The 25,504-nt window shown below is 41.3% G+C and overlaps 1 protein-coding gene across 5 annotated transcripts in view; it reads left to right on the plus strand.

The window, feature by feature from the left end:
- CALD1 (caldesmon 1) overlaps positions 1-25,504 on the plus strand; it is a 209,598-nt gene that overhangs the window by 83,189 nt on the left and 100,905 nt on the right. For 3 of the 5 annotated variants that reach the window (XM_070423931.1, XM_070423926.1, XM_070423932.1), the window contains exon 3: positions 11,411-11,522. In XM_070423931.1, the coding sequence (XP_070280032.1) occupies positions 11,452-11,522 (71 nt within the window). In that variant the 5' untranslated portion in view covers positions 11,411-11,451. Of the gene's footprint in view, positions 1-10,588; positions 10,730-11,207; positions 11,286-11,410; positions 11,523-25,504 lie in introns of those variants that run through there. The other 2 variants (XM_070423927.1, XM_070423928.1) reach the window with 2 other exon arrangements.

The raw sequence follows: 25,504 nt of genomic DNA on the forward strand, positions 1-25,504 counted from the left end.
GGCCTTCTGTTTCTAATTACTGAGCATGGTTAGGGAGCCAAATCAGGCAACACTTCTTTCGAGACTGATGGAAGCATTTAAATCAGCTCTGAATGTCAGTATTTTCTAATTATGATGGAGGAGTGGCAAGGAATCTCCAAAGGCCTGGGAAATTTGGGGTGTTTCAGATCAACCCTGATTCTTACAGTTTCTTATTCATCATATGTCTGCTTTGTCCTTCTTTCTCTTTGAATGTCCCAGAACAAACATATCCCCCCCCCCCCCCCCCCCCCCGTCAGTAATGCCTAACACCCCTCTTCCTGAAATCAGAATGTCTTTCTAGGACAAGGCTCTTTCCCACTAGAGCCGTGGTCGGCAAACTACGGCTCGCGAGCCACATGCGGCTCTTTGGCCCCTTGAGTGTGGCTCTTCCTAAGCCTTAGGAGTACCCTAATTAAGTTAATAACAGTGTACCTACTTATATATTTTAAGTTTAAAAAATTTGGCTCTCAAAAGAAATATCAATCGTTGTACTGTTGATATTTGGCTCTGTTGACTAATGAGTTTGCCGACCACTTCACTAGAGGAAAACAGCAATTCCAAATCACTACATAAAATGGAGCTCCATAGCGAACCGCCACCGTCCCCAAGGTTACTAAGAGCTCAGATGGAGACATGGCATTTTGATCATGTGTTAGCAGAGTTTGTCTGTTTACCGGTTAAGTCCTTTGAATAAGGACTGCCCTGGAATCCATTTCCATTCGATAAATGTGAACCAATGCTGACTATAAGATATAACAGTCAGATCTTTGAAGGATTACAATCTTCTAAGAAAGACAGCTATGTCCTTAGTAATTAAAATACAAGCCACAGACTAAGTATTGCAGTAGAAGTATAATGTGGGTATCAGGGCAAACTCATGTCAGATAGTCTTAAGCCTATACTGTGAGCCATTCCTGACATGAAGAATAGTCCAGGAATCCCCAAACTAACAAACTGCTGAAACGACCACCTAAATGATTCATGTGAAAACAAAAAGGAAGCAGTCTAGGTGCTTTTCAATTTATTATTTGACTGCTGTGTAAATATATATGTTTAAATTATGTATCTATTATGTCCAAGGAACATAATGGATAATGTCTCTTGGTTTTGTTTCAAAGCTTTTCATCTTAGATTATAAAGTCCTAGAAGATTGTCTCTAACTTGCTTCATGATACCAGAGCTCAATAAATGCATTTGATAACCATGATGAATAGATGTTGAAAAAATTTCACCAGGGAGTAATTAGTCCCTGGTCAATAATAACATATCCTTCATGTCCAAAATGTTGCCTTTGACAAAGTACCTTCAGGACATACCTTTGAATTGTTTCCAACAGTGTAAATGGATTTGCATTAGGCCATCTAAGCTCCCTCACCTTGCCATAATCTTGTATTAACAAGATAGCTGACTAAGGCTCTGGATCTTATTTTTAATCAGTAATTGGAAGGGTTAGTTAAAAAACCAATCACAAAAAGCAGACTCATAGGTACTTACAGCTGAGTAGACCAGAAAGGCCCAAGGGTCATGTACAAGCATAATTGCTATTATGTAAAATATTACAATCCCTATACCATGTTTATGATTGATAAAGACCTCTGACCACTGATTTTTGTTCCAAATAAACCACTCTTAGGCCTTACTATGCAACTTGAAGTGTGATCTCTCTTCAGACAGGCTCTGAATTTCTTTTGCATTTGCCAGGCATTTCACTGTCTTAGTAGCCAGCCCCAGTCACAGTGAGATTGACCCTCAACAGGAAAAGAGATAGGTTACTAATGATGGTATTAGATGACCACATCCATGCTGTGAGATGCTGACCTGTGCCACACCACACATTTTATTCCAGCTTTTCGAGGAGATTATAAGGTCTTTGAAAACAGACACCACGTCTTACAGACCTTCATGCCTCTGAACTACATAACATTACTTCACACAGTACAATGAAGCCTTATAGCAGGACTATCCAACCAAACTCTTTGTAATGACATAAATGTTCTCTGTACTGTCTTCTATGGAAGCCACTACACACACATGACCATAGAGCACTTGAAATGGACTAACGAAGCTGAGGAACTGAATTTCTAGTTTTATTTTATTTTAATTAATTTTAATTTAAATTGCTTCATGTGACTAGAGGCTACTGATTGGACGGCACATCAATAGAATCTTAAAAATATCTTTCACTACAGTCCTAAACAGACGGTCATTTCACCTCTACCTATTTCCAGTAATAGGGGTTCACACTTTCTCAGCAGCCCTACCCATTGTCAGAGAATTCTGGTGGGGCCAGAACAACCAGCCTCACCACATCAGAACTAGCCTCTGTTATCAGGCATACCTTTAGAAGCACATTTATACCTTTTATTTATTTATTTTTAGCAAAGCTACGTGTGTGGTTTTTTCTCACACAGACACAGGTTGGGAAATCTCCATTTTTGCCTAAAGGTCTACCTCTATGCCTTTTGCTCTTCTCTGGGGTCCAAGAGAGCAGCAGTGGCCACATGTCTATTCTGATTTGGTATTAACCCGTGTCTTTCACTCTAATTCTCCTTGACTTTGCCAGGGAAAAGTATTTTTAACTCTTTAAAAGGGCACAGAAGGAACTGTGTTCCAAATTGTCATTTCTCCTCCCTCGTCTAGGAAAACCCTTCAGTTGATTTAGAGACCAGTCCAAATAGCAATCCTGGTTTTCCACCGATTGGCTGTAGTTAAGGAGCTGATGCCAAAGTTCTGTATGTCTTAGTCGCCTTTCTTTAAATGGAGATATATCTATTTTTCTTACTTGGGAGGCCCAAACAATGATAGCCATGGTGTTTTGAATAATAAAAAGTGCTCTGAATAAGGTTGTAGTATTTGTGATAAAATTTTAAGATGCAACTACAATTTCTAAATGTGGTGTCTTCCCAAGTGTTGAAGTCAGTATATATAAACACCATCATTTTACAAATCTAAAATGCCTGAAGTATTGCCTGCCCAGTGTTGCTCAGTGGTTGAGCATTAGCCCATGAACCAGGGAGTCACGGTTTGATTCCTGGTAGGGGCACATGCCTGGATTGCAGGCTTGATGCCCAGTAGGGTGTGTACGGAAGGCAGCAGATCAATGATTCTCTCTCATCATTGATGTTTCTATCTCTCTCCCTCTTCCTTCCTCTTTTTGAAATCAATAAAAAACGTATTAAAAAATTAAAATGCCTGAAGTGTTCACTAAATAGGACAAACAAGGCACACAGACATTGGTTTTAGTAACGTAAGTCTGTCAGTTCTGATGTTTTACAAATGGAAAATATAAATAGAGAAAAGGTAATGATAAAAGGCTGAGTAGGGAAAGAAAGAAGAAACAGGACATCACCTTTTAGTTTTTAGTAGGGCTTTGTGTTCTAGATTCCACCGATTAGAGAAAAGAAACAACTGGAGAAGGCAGAGTTCCTCAGGTTGATCTCATTCACTCTTATTTCTGTGTTGCTGGACTTCACAGATGTGCCTTGGTGATTTCATGTATTTTTTTTAAAGTAGCACAGATTTTTGGAACAAGATGGTGAAGGTTGAGCTCAAGTTAAGTCCAAACTATATGTTAGAATCCATGTGTTTATTTGGTTTTTGAGTCCCAAATGAACCATTTGGTTCAGAAAAGAGCAAAGCAGGTTGATAAATTGAATTTTTTTTAAAGGACAAAAGTTCATTTTCTACAGTCAGAAAGAAAACACTGCCAGATTTACTGTGTAACTACTGCAAATGTGGGTTTATTCAACTTTGCGAGTCATATTTAATCTATTACCAAGGTCTTTAATTCTTTTTGTAAACACTGATCAATCAATAAAATACCGAGATGAATCAGCTTGAGTTACATTTTTTATACTCAGAATGATAAACTCTATAATAAAAGTCTAATGGTTCAAATCAGCTATAATTCCTGAGTGCCTATCATGTTTCAATAGTGAAAAGATTTTTTAAAGACTGAATCTATTCATAAATGGACTTAAGAACAAAGCATGTAGAAAATAAAATATCAATAAAATATTTAAGTACCAGCTAGAGTAATTGAGGAGCTACGGCAAGGCGGTATCTTATTAATTAACAAAATGAATGATAGATGTTCGAGGAGGGAGCTATCACTTCCAAGTTAGAGTCCTCAGAAAAGGCATCATGAAGGAAGTGAATCTGAGCCAAAAATTCATGGCTGAATATGAACAGTGAAGACAATAAGGAGCCCATCCCGTGGCTGGAATAGTATCTATAATAATAAAAGGGTAATATGCTCATTAGACCAGACGTCCTTCCTGACAAAGCCAGTGCTGGAAGGAAGCAAGTCCAAGTCCTGAGTGCCTGCTGGCGGCCGGAGGAGGGAAGCCTGGGTCCCGGGTGTCGGAGGGAAGCTGGTGCTGGCAGCTGGGGGAAGGAAGACCTACTCTTGCATGAATTTTCATGCATCGGGCCTCTAGTTAAAAATGAAAGCACAGAGGGAAAAATTATATGACACATTTGAGAGGCAATAAAATATTTTTACCTAGAATGCCATGGGATGATCTGCTTGAAAGAAGGTTAATGCTTTCTAAATCAGCAAATTAGAAAAGAATGCACTTAGATATCAAAGCATTTGGGCCTGAAAAGGAAGAAACATAGACATGCCCTGTTTGATGCAACCATCTTTGCTGGATTAGAGAGTACGTATAGACCCATGCTTTTACATGGGGTCGAATGAAACCCCATGGGCATCATCTGGTCCAATCATCTCATTTTCCAAAGAAGAAAAGCTTGAAGAGGGTCAGTAGGTCTCCTAACTCTGAGTCCAGGTCATTGATTGCCAGGGATTTGTAGAGGAGAACAATGGAAGTATTTGGGGTGAGTGAAGATAATTTGAAGAGCAGAGGTTGGGGAATCTGATTATGTTACACCCAGAAATTACTCAGTATGTGTAGTATGAAGAGAAGCATCACTGAGTTACAGTGATGACCCAACTAAAACTAGCTCAGACCTTTAGGAGAGACAAAACATGGTCCCTGACTTTCCTTCCCAAGCCCCCAAATCTCATGAACAAAACACAAAAAGCCAGTGATGGGTGTGGCCCAAGGTGGGAGCTGTGTCTGATAGGCCTGGTAGAAGCTTAAAGAAGCAAGAAAGTCTGAACTATAAGTTCCAGATAGGCAGGGACCTTTTCAATCTTGTTCACTGTTGAATCCCCAGTGTCTAGAGCAGAACCCAGTACATAATAAATGTTCAGTAAATAGTCATTGAATATTGAAGGTATAAATATTGTCATGAGGTTTCATTGAGGTAGTTGGACCATGCAACTTATAGTAGACACAGTACGATGAATAGTCAGAAAGGATCTGTCTAATAATGGTTAGGAGTGTTGAAAGACTAGAGTTCCTTGCAATAACAGAGAAATTGTTATGTTGTGAATGAGGGTATAGTGGGTCAGAGGAGAAAGGCATGTATTGAGGAAGGTGCAATCCAAGAGAAAAAACTCTTAACATCTCAAAAAAAAGTATGCAAGGATGCTCTCCAGGATATGGCCATTCTAATCTATGAATCTCACAAAAAAGTAACAATGGGGGCGGGCAGTGGGGGGTAAGGACACATATGTAATACCTTAATCAATAAAGAAAAAAAGAAGTAACAATAAAATTATAAGGGCTTAATACATATCTGCAAAGTTTAATTTAATTAATGCCTCTGAGACATGATAATTTTATGATTTTCCATATGGGTTTGAAATTAAAGAGGCATGGGTAATTTTAAAGATCACTTCATACCCGAATTTATATGATTGAATGAATTAATCCAGAGATCACTGGCAATAATATTCTCAGGAATTCCCTGTAGTGCTCTTACTTATTCCTTGAAAGGAAAAACAATTCCCAAAAGGAAATAGTGGCTTAGTCCAAGAATATTATCATGGTTAAGAGCACATACTGTAAAATAGGGATTATAATAGCTACCTCATAGGTTTATTATATAGATAAAATAAGATTACATATTTTAAAATGTCTCAGCAAGCTATCAAGCCACACACAAAAAAAAAAAAAAAAAAAAAAAAAAAAAATAGAGGAAACATAAATGCATATTGCTGAGTAAAAAAAAAAAAAAAAAAAACAGTCTGAAATGGCTACATGCTGTATGATTCCAACTACCAGTATATGCCATTCTGGAAAAGGCAAAGATATAGAAACAATGACAAGATCAATGGTTGCCACAGGTTGGGGTGGGGGAGGAAGGGAAGGATGAATGAATGGAGGGACTATCCCAGTCATATGGGATTAGAGCCCATACCTCATCTTAACTTGACTACATGTGCAAAGACTCTATTTCCAAATAAGGTCACATTTGGAGATACTGGGAGTCAGGATTTCTACCCTAACCGGGAGTACACAATTCAATGCAAATATGGAAGAAATTGTGGGTAGAGGTGAAGGAAAGGGAATATACGGGAACTTGGTACTTTCTGTTCATATTTTTTAAAGCCTAAATCTACTCTAAGAAATAAAATTAATTGATTTAAATAGAAGTTTTTAAAAAGTCCCAGCACATAGTACATGTTCAGTAAATGTTAGTTATTTTAGAACTCAATTAACTTATTCAAAGTCCCTGTGACTACAGGTTTTATTCTTGATGTATTTCAAGACCAATATTGGTACTGTCCCCAAAGACTTTTCCCCCACCCGCTCACCATTCAGTGTATGATAATTTGAGGGTAGATAAGACTTAGTTTTTACCACATGATTCTCCCCCTAATAACTGAGTACTTACAGTGTCATTACCAAAAGGAAGGACAGCGTGTTTAAGTGATTTGAAAACTGTAACACTGACTTAATAACTAGAGGCCCGGTGCATGAAATTCATGCACGGGGGTGGGGGGGGGGGGTCCCTCAGTCCAGCCTGCACCCTCTCAAATCAGACATCCCTCTCACAATCTGGGACCACTGGCTCCGAACAGCTCACCTGCCTGCCTGCCTGATCATTCCTAACCACTCTGTCTGCCTGCCTGATTGCCCCCAACTGCTCTCCCCTGCCTGCCTGGTTGCCCCTAACTGCCCCCCCACCAGCCTGGTCACCCCTAACTGCTCTCCCCTGCTGGCCTGATCGCCCCTAACTGCCTCTGCCTGCCTGATCATCCTAACTGCCCTCCCTTGCCTGCCTGATCTCACCCCCAACTGCCCTCCCCTGCTGGCCTGATTGCCCCTAACCCCCTGCCGGCCTGATCTCGCTCCCAACTGCCCTTCCCTGCCGGCCCGATCCCCTCTAACTGCCTCTGCCTTGGCCCCCACCACCATGGCTTTGTCTGGAAGGAAGTCGGACATCTGGAAGATGGCCTGTTGACCCAGTCTAATTAGCATATTACCCTTTTATTAGAATAGATACATTATATAGGATAGGATTGCTTAAATGGGGGGGGGGGGGGCCTTTTTCAGCAGGAGGAGATGCTCTTTGCAGACAAAAATACATAATCCCTATATCTGGACTGATAGCCAGCCATATGCACTATACTGCCAAACCAGTTATTAAAAAATTGAACCACTTTCTTACACCTCACACCAAACAGCTGTTGCCCTTAAAATCCCTCCTCAGCCCCCACCTTAGGTTCTGCCTTTGCAGTTCACCCAGATTAGGTTCTGATTGGTCAGTTTCTATGCCAGTCAGCATCAAAAGCTCCACCTCCTAGGCAGCCATTGGCTCCTCGCAGTTCACCCAGACTTGGTTCTGATTGGTTGGTTTCTATGCCAGTCAGCATCAAAAGCTCCACCTCCTAGGCAGCCATTGACTCTTCTGGGAATTCCAGCTATCTCTCTCTCTCTCTCTCTCTCTCTCTCTCTCTCTCTCTCTCTCGGACCTATCTCCGGGCCTGATCTACAGCCTCCTCAATGGCTGTGAATCAGGCCCTGCCTTTCTCTCCAGGCCTATCTCTGGGCCTGATCCATAGCCTCCGCAGCAGCTGCTGATCAGGACCTGCCTCTCTCTCCAGGCCTATATACAGGCCTGATCCCCATCCCTCCCCGCCCACCCCCCACCACCCCACCCACCGCCTGTCACCAGCCTTGCTGTGATAGGAGCCTGTGGACCGTGGGGGAAGGACTGAGAGGTGCTCCATGCACTTCCTGCTGACCGGTCATCCATCTGGTCATTTAGGTCGTTATGGCCCTAGGCTATTATTAGTATAGATTATGGCAGCCTGGGTGTGCCCTGGTTGTTTTTGTTGTTGTTATTGTTAATCCTCACCTGAGGATATTTTTCCATTGCTTTTTAGAGAGAGTGGAAGGGAGTGGGAGAGACGGAGAGAAAAACATTGCTGTGAGAGAGACATGTCAATTGGTTGCCTCCCACACATGCCCTTGACTGGAATTGAACCCAGGACCCTTCAGTCCACAGGCCAACATTCTATCCACTGAGCCAAACTGGCCAGGGCTGGTGTGCCCTGTTTTAAGAGAATCCCATATTTGAGAACCCATATTGAAAAGACAGATATATCAATAAGTAATGGTTCATTTGCCTTTGTGAAGTGCTTTTTCCCCTTTACAAAAGAAGTCGCATCAGAGTTCTTTCAGTAGCATGACTACAATCCCCCCAGCACAAAAATCTAGCTTTTCATAAAACTTTTCAAGAACCCATCTGTCCCATTCATTGGCATGTCTCTTTCAGGCTGCTCCTGTCCATTCGTGACACTCAGGAGCGCCACAGTTTGAAGAATCTCTCTGCCTTGACATTTTATCACTTCATTGGTTGAGAATCTGTTTCCTAATCAATGTTGCTGGAAGGAATTCGGCCTTGACTGGGGTTAGGGGAGGAAATGAGAGATTACTAGCTGGGGACATGGAAGCTACTGCTCTCAGAAGAGGGAGGGGTGGGGAAGTCACTCACAATTCTACCCAGACGTGGCTCACCTCATATAAGAACATGCCAGCAAAGTTCAGAAGTTCTGCGATATAGGGTGTGAGGATTAAGAAAGATCTTCAACTCCATGCTGGTGTGAGACCAACCAGGAACCATTTTCACCTGCACATGCACGCACACACACATACACACACACGTACACACACACACACACATACACACACTCCAATGGAGAGTCACATCACATGGTACCCAGATGTGCTGTCTCCTCTCCCTCAGATAGACTCACCACATGTCTACAAAGGGTAACACAGAAAGGCACTTGTCTATGTAGACTGACTCTCTCCTTCTCTCTCTCTCTCTCTCTCTCTCTCTCTCTCTCTTTCTCTCTCTCTCTCTTTCTCTCCCTACCCCTGAAGTGCCCCACATATATAATCAGCAGCATTTAAATGAGTAAATAATTAGATAGGAATAGAATTTTTCTCTGGTTGGAAAAGAAAAATGATTAGTAAGTAATGAAAGGTGAGGAGTGGGAAGAAAAGGATGGGGAGGAGAAAGAGAATTTGTGCGACTAGAAAGCCAGGGAGCTGCCCAGCCGAAGTGCCCACAGGAGGTTGGTCAGTCTCCCTCCCCTTGGAGTCCTCCAAGACGCCACCCGCGCCTCTTCCCGGCTCGGACTCCTTCTTCCCCTGCCCATTAGCACCTCCCCTGGAGGTACCGGCAGAGAAGCTGAACCCCTGTGGCTCCCAAAGGGCTGGCCGACTGCTTAGCTCGGATAAGGGAGGAGCGGAGGCTCAGAAGATGCTCTTCAAGCTACTTGGATAAATTAAGAAAAGTCGAATTGTTTGCCTCCGGACAGGCCTCTTTCCCCATTTCTGTTTGCTGTTGCTATAGTTATTGAGAAGTGGCTTGTAGACAACAAAAGGCTTTATTTAAGAGAGGAAAGAGCAGCGTTGACTCTCTCACTGCACTGCGCCCAGAACAAGAGCCCATCCCAGGGACCCGCAACTCACTTTTTTTTTTTCATTCTGATTCCTATGATGAGACCAGGCTGGGAAATGTAGAAAAATTTCTTTATGGTTAATGAAATAATTTTTTTTTTTGTAAAAAGGAAAATTGATCCTTTCCTTCATAACAAGCAACATTTTAGAAATGTACCTTCTGTAGGAGCAAGATAGAAAAACACCTTCCAATGTAAAAGCCCCAAATAAACACCAGAATTCAAATTTCTAAAAGATTTATAAGCAGTATAAGTAATACCCTGGGGGAGGAGAAAAGAGAAACATCCAAACATTGGATCGTTTTGTTTTTGTTGGCTGAGGTTTTGTTTTTGTTTGCGTGGGGTTTTTGAAGGCAGGTGGGGGTGGGGAGAGGAATGCTTGAAAAGAAAGAAGAAAACCTGACAATTCATTTAAGGAGGGCACTGACTTGGCTTCAAAATCTCAGTTTTGCTCCCTCCAACCAAGTTGCACTCGGGGATGGCTCTAGGCTGTGCGAGGCTCCTTATTTTCCTGCGCAGAGCAAATGGCTCGTCTCATGTGCACAGAAAGGCTGGAAAATATTTTTTGTGATCTGAGTGCAGCAGAGAGTCTAGGATTCCAGAGGAAGTGGAGGCCTCCCGCTCCACACAGGAAACAATCTTCAAGCAGGCCTTAAATGCCAGATTCCAGGCCGAGTTTAACTAACCACTGACAGCTCTGTAAACAAAGCAAGGACAAAAAGAGCCCGCTTCCCCTTTTCTGGTAGTCATTTTGGGTTCGGGGGCTGCAGGGGAATTCTGGAATACTTGACTCCATGGCACCGAAGCGCAGGGGAAGCGGGCTCCGCAGCTGAAGAGCTGGAAAGGGAGGATCTTTCTGGGATTAAAACCATCACAGAGGAGGTAGGGGAGGATAAAACCCTGCGTTACCAGGAGCCGGGACTTTTAAGCTCTGGAAACAGCTTGATCCTAACGTAACCGCTTTTACAAAAATGCTGCTGCGTTATGTTTATTCGTGGTATTATTGCTGCGGTCTTTATCATCATTCTGATGCTAATATTTTTTTAGGATATGCAAATTACGCCTGGGTAGTCGTATGATTTTATTTGTCTTTTATTTTTCTCTTCGTTCCTACATGTTCCCTTTCTTGCCACTTTTCTGTTTTCCCTCTAACTTTCTTTTCCTCTTTGTTCACTCTTCCATAACTTTTGTCTGTGTGTGGCTCAGCAAGTCACAAAGAACAAAACCTTTCAGTACCTCTTAAGTGGTCCCATCGATATTTCTAGTCTTCAAAACCTCTCTGACTCCTGAGGTCTTTTTTTTTTTTTTTTTTAACTATAATCCTGGAATCTTACTTATTTGCCTCAAATAGTTGCATGAATGAGACCGAATTTCACACAGAAAGGACTCAGCTCGGGAGTCAGAAATTGATCCGTGGCTACAGGATCCGACTTCTAAGGTGTTTTTCTTAAGCGTAAAGAAAAAAATGAGGGAATGAAAAAACGGTGGGGGTGGCCAGAGCAATTCATGGGAGATAGTAACTCCGACTCATCGATGATATTGATTCTACCTCCTCCTCTGTAGATCCAGACATCATCTGGTCTCCCTAAACCTGAAACCACACCATGGATGATTTTGAACGTCGCAGGGAACTGAGGAGGCAAAAGCGGGAAGAGATGCGCCTGGAAGCAGAAAGGTAAGGATCTAAAAAATATTTTTGTATTGTGTTGTTGCCAATGTTGGTTTCAGGCCTCACAGATCATCACGCTGCAGGGCCAAGTGTGTGGCACACTGAAATGCTTGCAGCAGTGGTTATGGAAAGTTTTCCCGTTAGTCCTCCAAATTCTGCCTTAAAAAACAAACAAACATCAAGAAAAAAGAGAGACTGGAGAAGAACCAAATAGTTGCATTTACTCAGTGCCTTTCAGAGTGGAATTTTTAAATGACAAAGGCAATGTGTGGAGAAAAGTTTCAGAAGCAGGTATACTGTTAAAATGACATAAAAATGACAAGAATTGAATATTGAAAGTATTCAGGAAATGGGAGTCCTTGGTTTAAAAAAGTAAAGGTAGTAAATAGGAGCTGGATCTTGTGGCACATTTTTATTCTTATTAGAAAAGCATGTAAATGCAGGAAACTGTGAATTATGGGTTTGTAGCCGGTGGGTATGTTACCGTGCAGATTTTGAGTCCAGTTGGAAGCTGCTACCTTGTGGGAGGCCTCTGTTGTGATGACTTTAAGGGCAGGTTGGGGAAATGAAACAATGCCATGTGAAGCACGGAATATAAATGCATATTTTAAATTTTTGACCTCAGAGCTAAGGACAGTGGCATTAAAAGTGGCTTAACCCAGAGGGTCTTTAGAGAAAGTGGAGTTGGCATTCGCAGGAAGAAAAATGTTAAACGATGATCTTAAAATCAAATCAATGTTGCCTCACAGTAATTCCAGTGCACAAATGAAAAGTTGTTAATAAGGTGATACCTTAGGGATTCTGCAGGAGAAAACTGGAGCTTACACCTAAAACAAAAAGTTTTGGGGTCCATAGGCTCTACTTATTTGTCTAGAGAATGCAAAAGAAGAAGGTGAAATTACTGCCTTTGATGAACTTAATCAGAGTAGGCTGCCATTCATGAAATGTTTATGCACATACATGCATGGTACCTGGGCTCTGTGGGTTCAAATCCCAGCTCTGCCACTTCTGAGCTGTGTGAGCATGAATGAGCAAGTGACTTGTCTCTCAGTCACAGTTACCTTATTTGTAAAATAGGCATAATATCTACATAGTTTGTGTGCTTGTGAAGATTATGGAACTTCATAAATGACTTAGCTCAGTCCCTGGCACATAGGAGGCTTCTATAAATGGTAGTTATTACTCTTTTTTAACCAGTAGCACTAGCTAAATACGTAAGAAACAAAATATCAGTATAGCTAGAACTAAACATGAACTCCAGGAGAAGGAAAAGCAGTCCTCATTCTGTGATGAAACTAGCCAGGCAACGCTCCTGGAAAGTGGTAAGCCATGGGGAAAGCCACGATGTAGACAGAGTGAGAAGGGAGCCATGTAGGTGAGGGAATCACACCAGCAAAAGCCTAGAGGTGGAACTAAGACTCCTGGTGCAAGAAATTGTTGAGTACTTGGGGAAGAGTAAGTGGGACTTGCACCTATTGGATGTTTCTATTTCACACAAAGAGCAATAGACAGACTCATCAGGGGAGCAGTGTGTGATGAAATGTTAGAAAACGTTATCTACAATGAGCTAGAGTATGGCGATACCAGCACTGAAGAGCTAGTATTAAACATACAGTAATGAGAGTCTGACTCAGGGTAGCGAGTATGAAAACAAAGATCGAATATGATAGTCTTTATAGCAGGAGAATTAGCTAACCAATCAGGAGAGGGAGAAACTCAAAGACAATTCCAAGGAATATAAGTCTGAGGAGCTGGAAAGGTCTCTGCATTGTCCCAGTTGGGAAACTGGGATGGGTTCCATTCTTGGATAAGTATGGGAGGGAGTGTTTAATTTCCTCTAGAAACTACATACAAGTGGGGATTTCCTACAGGCCTTTGGCGATAGAAAGTTTCAATGTTTGTTCAGAAAAGGAGAGAGATTACTATCTATGTATATAAAAGCCTAAGCGACCGTCACAACCGAAACAACTGAACAGATGACCAAACAGGCTGCGTGGGGTGACCAGGCCAGCAGAGGGGTTAGTGAGGGACGACCAAACAACTGAGCAGCAGGCTGTGTGGGGTGACCAGGCCAGCAGGGGGGTTAGTGAGGGGTGACCAAATGACTAAGCAGCAGGCTGCATGGGGCAACCAGGCAGGCGGCGGGAGAGCGGGGGGGTAGTTAGGGGCGATCAGGTTGGCAGGCAGAGGTGGTTAGGGATGATCAGGGTGGCAGGGGGGCCAGTTAAGGGCAATCAGGCAGGCAGGCAGGTGAGCAGTTAGGAGCCAGCGGTCCTGGATTGTGAGAGGGATGTCCGACTGCCAGTTTAGACCCGATCCCCAGGAGTCGGGCATCTCCTAAGGGTTCCTGGATTGGAGAGGGTGCAGGCTGGGCTGAGGGAACCCCCTCCCCATGCACAAATTTCATGCACCAGGCCTCTAGTTAGAGAAATAAGTTTGGGCACACTTAGTATGCCAGTAGTAGTACAAAAGCTGAAGATGGATGGCAGTGATGCTGATGAGAAAACAAGTGTAGAGAGAGCAAGAGGCTATAAAGACATAATGGAAGCCATCCAAGAAGACCCAACAAAATCAATGACGTAGGGAGAACCAGGGAGAGTATGGGGGCGCCAGTTTTGAGTGGACATTGAGGCCATGTAGGCAGCACCCAGACCCAGTGGAGCACACCTCTTATTCTCTCCAACAAGGTGGTATTTGGCCTCTGGTTCTCCTGCAAGTCCACAAAATATCTTTACCCAACAAAGATTTATTAAGCACCAACCAAGTTTCAGTGTCTGTGTTAGGGACGGGGAAAATAATGGTGAGGTATAAATAGATATGGTTTCTGCCCTCATGTCCCTCATGGTAAGCTAGGAAACCAAAGCACAGCAGGGTCAGAAATCAGGCCAGGCCAGAATGGGGGTGAGAGGGGCTCAGGAATGAGGGCAGGAAATTGGGCATCAGGCTAGATCAGTGTCATCAGTTTCTTTGCTTCATATGTGAATAAAGAGACAGGGAATCCATGTGAGAGGAATGTTAGAACTAACTTGCTGTGGTTAGAGCCATACTGTGATTAGAGTGAATAAGCCAGGGCTCTTTAGAACTAGCAGTTTGCCTAAGAATTTTCCACACAGCTGCATAGTTCATTCCTTCCAGTTTTTTTTTGTTTTATGTGGAAGGATATGTCTTCCTGTCTTTCTTTAATGTCAATCTTAAAAGGAATGTACTCGGGGAATCTTAGGTAGGTAGGTACCCTTAATAACCTAAAATAAATTTATACAAATGTATCCTAACCTTGTTTAACTGTCTATATTAGTTCTTTGGGGTATTATATTCCATCTGATTTCTTTTCTTTCTTTTTTTAGAGAAGTACTTAAGTAAGTTCTTATATTGGTACTAAGTTTATTATTTCATGTTTCAAGGTGAACCTTCTCATTCTAATATACTGGGTTCTGGTATGTAAGCCCATGTTTACCTTTTGGGATTTTGTAAAATCTGATCATTTATGGGAATAGTGAAGGTCAGGCTTTGTGGTCCAGCCAACTTTGAGGGGAAAGTTGAGGGTGTGTACAGGAAACAGATGGCCAGAACCAGAAGTCAAGGGCTGCCTAAAATCGTGGTTTTGATCTGAAGATAAAGGGCATGTAAGACCTTGGGCAAGTCCCTTTTCCTTTACCTTTAGACTTTGGCTTTCTCATCTGTAGTAGGAGTCGGCGTTTTCTTTGGGGGATTGGTGGTAATTTTTACTTTCCTTTTACTTTTGGTATTATCTAAGTTTCTTTTACAATGATCATATATTACTCAAGTTAAAAACAAAACAATAAGGCAATTTTATATTTTGGAAAATGTGATTCTATGGTCCTACATATTATGCTTAAGAAAACTTAACTTTCCTTTGGATTTAGGGAAATTAAGAAAGAACTCAACCCCAATCTGGAGTGGTGGTGGAGTAAATTAGCAGAAGTACAGTGGCCCCAAGGCTTGGAGCTGCAGGTTCATTTATTCACACACTCATTCAACAAATTTTTATTGGGCATCTACTCAGCTCCAATTTCTATTTTGAGCACTGAGGACAGAGCAACAGAATGACAGAATTGGGAAGAGTGTGCATAATGCTTTTCAGCCTTTATAAAACCAAGTGGTGATCAAGAAACTACATTTTTATATCTTCAAATATAATATGGTCCTGGCCAGTGTGGCTCAGTTGGTTGAGTGTCATCCTATATATTGAGAGGTTGCATGTTCCATTCCCAGTTAGGGCACATACCTGAGTTGTGGGCTTGATCTCCTGTAGGGGGTGTGCAGGAGATGGTGATGGATGTTTCTCTCTCCCCCTCACCTTTCCTCTAAAATCAACAAAAACATATATATGTGCTGTACCCCTGTAGACTGTGTGGGGAAAGAAAGGCTGTGATTTTCCATCTGTTACCCACAAAGGCTTTCCAAATAAAAATGCCCTGTTGTTTTAATTAGTTGTTATTGAGTTTGACTAGCAGGTGCAGTTCTACTTTGCAATGATAAATAATTTAAAACTTGTACTCTCACCAGATGTTATAACCACAAATTAAAATAAGCCAGACTCTCATATATGTTATTCCTCAGAAACAGATCTTCATGCCATGCTGGCTTTCACGTGCTTGGCAATTACTCACCGCATCATGGCTGCCCTAAAACTGGTGCACACACACCTCTTTCTGAGAGTTACAGTCCAGTCCATTTCAAGTCATCCAGCTTTCTATAATCTAGCCTGCAAACCTAGTTAATAACACCATCTTCCCTTCTTTGTCCTGAGCCTTAGCCTGTGCATCTTTTTGCTATTCGTCTTTTCCTGTCCTTCATTTGGCTCTCCCACTGAGTCCTTCAGATGAGGTCTTTAGATTGGTAGAAGGTACTTCATTCGGTCATCAAAAATATATATGTGAATACCTACAAAGTACAAGACACTGTACTGACCCATAGCGATGAGTGGACAGTCCAGGCAACGTCCCAGTAGTCACCGAGCTCATATTCTAGGTGGATCAGAACTTTGGAGCAATGATTTTCAATCTTTTTAATCTCATGGCACACATTAACTAATTGCTAAAATTCTGTGGCACACCAAAAAATATATATTTTTTGCCGATCTGACCCAAAAAAAGGTATTGTTGTGTTAGCTGTTGTCATTTTGTTATTAATAGACTATCTAAGGGAAAGGAATTTAGTACCCCTGCCTAAGTAGTCAGGTATTACATTTTTTAAAAATTCTTGTGGCACACCAGTTGGAAATCACTGCTTTAGAGCAATCTTTACCAAAAGAGACAGAAAAAAATTGGCAAAAAGACGCTATTTGTACACATCACAAATTGAACTATATCTTTTAATCGTTTACGTATTTGAAGATACAAAGAACTAACTAGTTTTGCTGTTTATTATTCTGCACCTATCTCATGGGAAGAAAAAATTAATAGGTATATTCTGCTTCTCTTTCTGTTACTGTGTTTTATCTAAATCCCTCTCTGCCTTTGTCTCTGTATTTCTCAGTGCGTCTTAATGTATGTTGCTCTGGTCCATGTGCGTCTTCAACACTTATTGGCTTGTTTTCATATGTCCTCCCATCCATGCACCTAATCTGTCTGCTCTGGATTATGTAGGCACCTGTTTTAGTATCCTCAAGGGATACTTTTGGTAGGGGAAGGAGGAACAATTTCAAAGGGCTCAAATTCACCTCTCTTCCTAGGCAACAAGTACAAAAGCATGCTAGGCCTTTTATGTGTATCTGCAAAGATGAACTGATCACAGCACCAACAATAGGTAAGTCTGAATAGAACATATATGTTCTGTATCATTGAAGGAACACAGAGAATCATAATGGTGGGAAGTAGTAAAAAGCTTACCATTAAGAGCATGGACTGTTGCATTAGGCAGCTGTGCTCTCATATACCAGGTCTGCCGTTTTCCTCATCTATAAAATGGGGAAAAATAATAGTACCCATCTCATAGGAGTTGTGTGAGAATAAAAAGAGATAATACGTGAAAGTAGTAACAATGCTAATCATCTAGTGTTTATTAGATAATATGTAATATGTAATATATTATATAATATATTACATATATTATATAATATAGTATATCATTATTATTGAATTATTACTGTTATTATTTATTTACTAGAGGCCTGGTGCACGAAATTCGTGCATGGGTAGGGTCCCTAGGCCTGGCCGGCGATCAGGGCCAATCTGCGGGGCGACCAGTGGTGCGATTGGGAGGCACCACTGGCACCTGCCTTGGCTGGCCTGGTGCAGCCCGCTCGCCAGCCCCGCCCCCCCGCTGCTGCTGTCGCCGGTAGGATTCTGTGGGCTGGGGGCAGCTCCTGCATTGAACATCTGCCCCCTGGTGGTCAGTGCATGTCATAGTGACTGGTCGTTCCGCCATTCAGCCAATTTGCATATTAGGGTTTTATTATATAGGATTCAATAATTATCACTATTAGTTATTACTATGACCTATTTTAATTCCCTGCAACACACAAAGAATTAAAGATATATTTTTCTATTTACCATAAAACAAAACAAAACATGAAAGTTTTCACCCTGGCTGGTTGCTCAGTGGTTAGAGCGTTGGCCCTCTGACCAAGGGGTCGTGGGTTAGATTCCTGGTCAAGGGCACATACCTCTGCTGCAGGTTTGATCCCTGGCCCTGGTCAGAACACACACAGGAAGCAACCAATAGATGTGTCTCTCTCACATTGATGTTTCTCTCTCTCTCCCCCCTTCCTAGTTCCCTTTCACTCTCTAATGATCAATGGAAAAAATATCCTCCTGTGAGGATTAAAAAACAAAGAACAAAAACAAAACATGGAGCCTTTCTTTCTATACTTATCAGAGATACAGAGTTTAAGAAGATGGAGAGCAGGAATTTGCTATTGAGTGACGTTTTGAGTGAGTGTGACTGGTAACCAGTCTGAGGAAGGACTGCATTGTCTCAGCTAGAAGAGTTCACATCATTTCAAGTTGAGCTCTTCTTTTACATTTGGCCAAAGAGATGTTTGAGCTCTGGCGTGTCTGCCGGGAACCTGCAGTGCCGTTTTATCCATGAAGAGATCTGGACTCACACATGTTACTGCTCCCAGTGCTGGGTTTGCTTTCACAACAAGCAGCTCTCTCACTTTTCAAGACGTGAACTCATTACATTCCCAGCTCATGCTCTCCACACCCAATGTGAGTTTCTCTTTCTGATCAGAAGAAAGGGCTCTATTGTAGAATTGGGTTATCAGAGTCAGAGGCTCACAGACATAAATCAAGGGAATGAAAACACTCTCGCTGTTGTCACCGTTCATACATTTTTATGGGCCTCTGAAATACTGATGGTTAGACATGCAAAAGTAAACATTTATACTACACTGGAAAAACAACAACAGTTTTCAACAATCCATGGGCTCTAAGTTGTCCTTTCCCAGAATGCTATCACCAAAATCTTTTACATGATTTAATAGCATGGCCAATCAATGACTATGCAGCATGCATGCACACACAAAAACATTTTAGTCACAATGCTTAGCACTGTGACCTTGAAACTGTAAATCAGAATCTTTTCACATGCAATGTTTTGTTATTCTGTAATCAGAAAATTATTTTCCATTAGGAAGTTAATAACATATTCCTTTAAAACTGTCTGAATTATTAGAGTAGCTAAATTTGTCCAAAACTTCCCTTCAGACCAGTTTTCACTGACCTAACAACTCCTCTGGTCCTAAAAGCACCCACTTTATGGTGATCAGTGGAGCACCAGGAGTCCAGGACCCACCCAAGGTGACATTCATTTAATAAAAATTGAAAATCTAGATTAAGTATCTCACATGCTGGCCCATAGCTTCATTCCTAGCTGGAAAAAATGTGGCATACCTATGGATTAATACACTTACAGTTTAAAGCAGCAGTGAATTTATTTTTACAGTCTGTATATGTGACACTTATAATTATAAATCTTCCGTCACCTAAGGAAAGGTAGGATGATGTGTCGTGTGTGGATGACGCAGTCTAACAGACCTGGGTTCGAATCCTGAATTTGGCAACCTACTAGTTGGGTGACCTTGTGTCTAATTACTTAAACATCTCTTGCTTCTATTTCTTTATGTATAACAATGCAAATAATTATTCTGCCTCACAAAGTCATTGTAAAGGTTAAGATAGTTAACCCACACAGAGAAATCAACCCAATGCCTGGCACGTAGTACATGCTCAACAAATGTTTAATGTTGTTATTCAAACCACATTTGGTACAAAATAATATTTTACAGATTTTGAATTTGTACTCATTTGTCTTCGGTCATTATAATTTGCTGCACCCTCACTACAAAGCTTCTTTCCTACATTGACCTTGATACATTCTAAGATGTTTCTATTAAGGTTGGGAAAGAGTTCAATCTTTTGGTCACATCGAAGTGGACCACACAAATATAATTGGCATATGAGGATTTTAAAATCACATATTGTAACCATATGGTTAATTTCTAAGTCATCAATGATATATCATTTACTTTAAGTATAGTATATAAACATAAATCAGAATTTCACCTGAAGAGTGCAGTTCAGCAAAAATAGTTAGTTCTTAAGTGGAAAAAAGTATCGGACAGATTTTTCATCTAGTGTTGGACAGTAAAGGAACCATTATTTGATTGGCATCAACCAAGTGCTGGGAGAAGTGATGCACTTTATATCATTTAATTGTCAAAACAACCCTATGATTTTATCTTAGTCTCCTCAGGCACCTCTAACAGAATAGCATAGACCGAGTGACTTACAAATAACAGAAATGTATTCCTCGTGGGTCTGGAGGCTGGGAAGTCCAAGTCCAAGGTGCTGACAGACTCAGTGTCTGGTGAGGGTCCACTTACTGGTGCATAGACAGCTATCTTTTCACGGTGTCCTTTCTTGGCCGAGACGCAAGGGAGCTCTCTGGAGTCGCTTTTATAAGGGCACTTATTCCGCCTACTCACCTCCCAAAAGGTCATCACATTGGGGGTCTGGTTTTAACATATGAACTTGGGGGGACACAAACATTCAGTCCACAGTAGACATGGCTATTTTTAGCCCTATTTTACAGTTGAGGAATCTATAGGTCTGAAAGATTAATTAACATATCTACCTTCGTATCACTAGGGAGTGCAATCTGGTTTGCCTATCCCAAATCTCAAAACCTTTCCGCTAGCCAAAACCGGTTTGGCTCAGTGGCTAGAGCATCGGCCTGCGGACTGAAAGGTCCCAGGTTCGATTCCGGTCAAGGGCATGTACCTGGGTTGCGGGCACATCCCCCATAGGAGATGTGCACGAGGCAGCTGATCGATGTTTCTCTCTCATCGATGTTTCTAACTCTCTATCTCTTTCCCTTCCTCTCTGTAAAAAAATCAATAAAATATATTTTTTTAAAAAAACCTTTCCGCTATAATAAATTGATCAACAGAATTTTTCCGTGGTTGTCTTGGTTGAAGGTTCCAAGTAACTCCCTAAGATGGGGGGAAAAAATCATTTAAAGCAGTTTTGTGGCCACAGACTAAATGAAGCTATTGGGCCTAATTGCACTGTTCTTTGTGGTCATTCAGGTAAATTGCTTGCATGTGTAGACAGTCATTGTTTTGTCTACCCTCAAAAAATCTCCCATGATATTCCCATTTCACAGAAAAACAAAAACAGAGAAGATCAAGTTTTCCCCCTCAAGCCGAAGAAGGCTGTTGGCATAACTGTTCCTGGCTTTCCTCTGGATTTCTCTCAGCGAGACTGGATTCGCCATTAGGACAGGGACTTAGTCACATCATCACTCAGAAAGGCTTAAGGCTGTCAATGACCTGATAGATAATCTTCTGCTGTGAAGGCTGCTTTTTCATTTTGGGACCACACACTACTTTGAGTCTCTGATGAAAGCCATAGACTCTCCTCCAAGAAACACGCACACACGCACCCACAAAACTTGGCACTTCTTTTCAGTGGTGTCATGGACCTCCATCCACAGACCTTCTGGGGGCCCACGAACTCTGGGCCAAAAATCCTTGATCTAATGAATTTTAAACGTTTCATCTTACATATGAAGAAACTTAAGTCTAGGGATGATGACCTGTTCAAGATAAGCAGAGGCAGCTAAGCCGAGGCAGAGACTGCCTGCACAGAGCAGACCCTGAATGAATGGATCTGTCTGTTAAAAAAAAAAAAAAAAAAAGAAAGAAAGAAATGCCATGGCTATTGATTAGGAAAATAGAGCATGTTTTTAGGATAAATAGTGCATACTACAGTGTATTGCATGTAGAATTTTTTTATTTAAAAAGTTTATGGATATTTCTAAATAAAAGGAGGTTAGTTCAGATTACTTCATGGTGAATAAAATGAAAAGCAAAGAAAAGTAAGTGGCTACGCAGAGTGAAAACAGTTAACTGGTAGGAAACTGGGAATTAGACTTTGCCATCAGAGTCAAGAAGGGGAAAAAAACTGTGATCATTTTGCTAATAGAACCTGATTTGCCATCAATTTTGGAAGTCTTTTATTTGATCTATGTGGTCTTGGCAAGATTTCTTTAAACAAAGCTTAATTATGATACTTAGTTATTATGTAGGATTTCTTCATCCTTACCAGTTTCATTTTAGTAATTCAAAGGATATTTCTCTCTAAATATGAAAGAAATAAAAACTGACTTGAATCCTAAGAGGATTGGTGTTTTACCTTTACTGCTACTGTCTTTGGGAGGATAGGGCAGATGGGAACGGACACAGACATGTTGCCTTCCAGAAAGCAGGATCATTCAGACCTGGGTTTGAATCCCAGGTGGGTCACCAAGGATAACTCTACTTAGTCTTTCTAAGCCCATTTCCTCCATCAGGAAAATGGCCATTATAACAGTTCTCCCTCATAAAGTTTCATGTAGACTATAAAGCACTAGATAGATTGAAATAAATGGATGGATGGATGGATGGATGATTAGGTAATATATGATACTAAAGGCCTGATGCACAAAATTCATGCAAGAGTAGGCCTTCGCAGCCCCGACTGCCTCAGCGGCCCTCACAGCCCGGGTTTCATCCAGAAAGTCTTCTGGATGGTCATTCCGCTGTTCGGCCGTTTGGTCGATGTGCATATTATGCTTTTATTATTATAGCTATATATGAATATATGATTAGTGCTCATTAATGTTACCTGTTGTCGCTATTTTCAGCTGAGTAGAGGACATGGTAAGGGAGGTGCTATCAGAAAAGCTCTCTCCAGTGTCATCTCCTAAGAAACTCAGCTCCTCAGCAGCTTCCTTCTGGGGTTTCTGAATCACTGAACATGGGCCCAGTCCCCATATCTTCAGACAATCTGGTGTCTGATCTCTGCTTTGTTTAAACCTGTTTTGGCAGCCACCTTGAACATGATGGGAGAATTATGGATATGAAGTCTCTATACTGAAAAGAAAACCTGCTCCTTGCTTTTAAGACTCTTCCCTCATTTCCCCTCCTGGTTTAAAATCAAGATAAAAATGCAGGATAGTTTGGTATCTAACACATCAAGGCCTTTTTCTCAATCATCTATACATCTATTATTCAATTAATCATATATTTCAAATAGTTTATTTGCCTTGTGGAATTATTTCTTTTTCCATATTACATAATTATGGTTTCAGTACCACAAAAGCAGTAACCAAAGGCCTCTCAACAATTTATATTTAAGTACTGTCCTAATAAAGAAAGATGTGCCTAGTTTTTGCAAAATGACTTTTAGCCATTTTAGTCTACATTACTGATTTTATTCATTCTAATAATGAAAAAGCCAATACATATAATATGTAATGTACATGGAAGTTATAAATCATTAAAATGCATACACTGTAAACTTAACACTTAGCTTAAGAACTAGAGCATTTCCAACACCAGTGGAACTCCCTGCAGCGGGAACCAGGCACACAACTTTCTCTATATTATTAGTACGAGTTTATATATATATATTGTTGAGAGACTTTCGTTACTGCTTTAGAGAGGACAAGAAGCCTGCCTTTCTAAACACACTGGACCAAAGGGGTCCTTCTGCTGTCTCAAGCTGGGAAATTTGGAGAAGTATTAGAAGAAGTCTGACGAGCAAAGAATTCTCATCAAAATCAAATAAAAATGGAATGAAGACTATCAAATATGTATGCTGACTGTATCTACCCTGCCTGTTGGTTTTCTCACTGATAAACCAGGTAGAGGAGGTCTGCATTTGTAGCCATCATGTGGCCAGGTGGGAATGGCAGATGGGAATGATTAGACTATTTCAAATTCTTGGTCAAGGGAAATCTACCTCAATTGACTTGAAGTCTTCTGGGGAAGTTCTTGATCTTTATTATTCCAAAGGTCCTTAACAGTGTTACAAGAAAGTATCACTGATGCCCTAGCTGGTTTGGTTCAGTGGATAAAGCATCGGCCTGCAGACTGAAGGATCCTGGGTTCGTTTCTGGTCAAGGGCACATGCCTGGATTGCAGGCTTGATCCCCAGGAGGGAGCATGCAGGAGGCAGCCAATCAATGATTGATCTCTCATCATTGATGTTTCTGTCTCTCTCTCCCTCTCCCTTCCTCTCTGAAATTAATAAAAATTTATTTTAAAAAAAAAGTACCACTGGGCATAACACATGAGCATGTTGGAATGGTTTGGCTATGTAAATAGATTCTCCTTCATCTGTGAATGAGGTTAAAGAGGAATCATGTGCATAATTTGTGACTAAAATCAGTGCTTTTCACTAGTTTGCTAACTATAGCAGCGCTCATCAGCAGTTGGAAAACCAGTTTCAGTCTATTGTAAGTCTTCAGTAATTCAGATTCCTCCATTTTTTTATTTTTATCATTTATTCTGAGATCGTAGAAAAGTATAACTTTACACTATTTATAAGTAAAGGATTTGATTAGCATGTTAAATATGTAAGCTACATTCCACGGTGTAGTTTTTAAACACTTGAATTTTAAAAACACTTAGTTTTTAAAACTTTTTAAAAAAACTTTGGAAGCATTCACATTTACATTTAAAAGCCTAATTTGCTCATTATAAATCAGTTTTATCTATGCAGTTTTTAAACAAGTTTTTAATGTTTTGCTAGCCTGGCAGAAGTCACCAGGTAGACTGAACATATTTTCAAAACTGAATTTCTTGTAACAGATTTCATAATTAGCCCTGGCCTTCCTTCCAGCTAGTGTAGATCAGTGAACAGTGATGTTGTAGTTGAGATTAGTACCAATGGACTAAGTTAAAAATATGAGGGTTTATTTTCCATGTTAATAACTCCCTGCATCACATACAGTTCCTTTGTTGGAATAAAAATCTCGGTAAAGTACACATCAGCCACTATAAATAGCAGCCGTCAGCCTGTACATTCAGGAGCGTCTCCGGGGAGTGTATTATAAACTGCACATTGTTTAGAATAGGAAATTCTTTCGATGTTCATATTTTCCACTGTGAGTGACATACACTATCCCGTGTCACATCTTCACCGCTCCGGCTTCCATCTTCCTGGGCCGCTCAGGAATCCAGCTGGGAGATGCCGAAGATGGCTCAGTATGTGCTCTTATTTTCCGAAGGCTCTCCGGCCTTGCTATGCAGTGGGAATTTTGCACACTTCAGGGCTCTCCAAACGAAAGCTTGATGACTCCCAGAGCCGGCACCAGCCACTAGGTAATGAAAGAGTCCTTTATTTCCGGAGCCGGTTGCTCTCCTGTGCTTGCTTAGAATAACAGCAGCCCGCCCATGTTCGATTCCCACAGAAAACCTTGCTTTGTTGGCAGGTCTTTCTGGACAACTCCAGGGACTAATATGGGAAATAACTAAACAGGAAGCGAACAAACAGAGGAGCAGGATGGGCTATCGTGCTGGTTCGGAGACAAGCAACCTCAGCAACTATAATTCCACCGCCTCCTTCCCAAGGCACCCTTGCAACTGCAGTAGGTGTGCACCTCTGCCCACTCCTTCCTTGAACAGCCCTGCTGTTTCTCTAATCAGTACTGTTGTGTAGTTCCTGATTTTTTATTTTTTTTTAGTGGGGACC

The sequence above is a fragment of the Myotis yumanensis genome, unplaced genomic scaffold (assembly GCF_028538775.1).
Source record: "Myotis yumanensis isolate MYYU_CA2020_CCGP unplaced genomic scaffold, mMyoYum1.0.hap1 SCAF_9, whole genome shotgun sequence".
Classification (NCBI taxonomy): Eukaryota; Metazoa; Chordata; class Mammalia; order Chiroptera; family Vespertilionidae; genus Myotis; species Myotis yumanensis.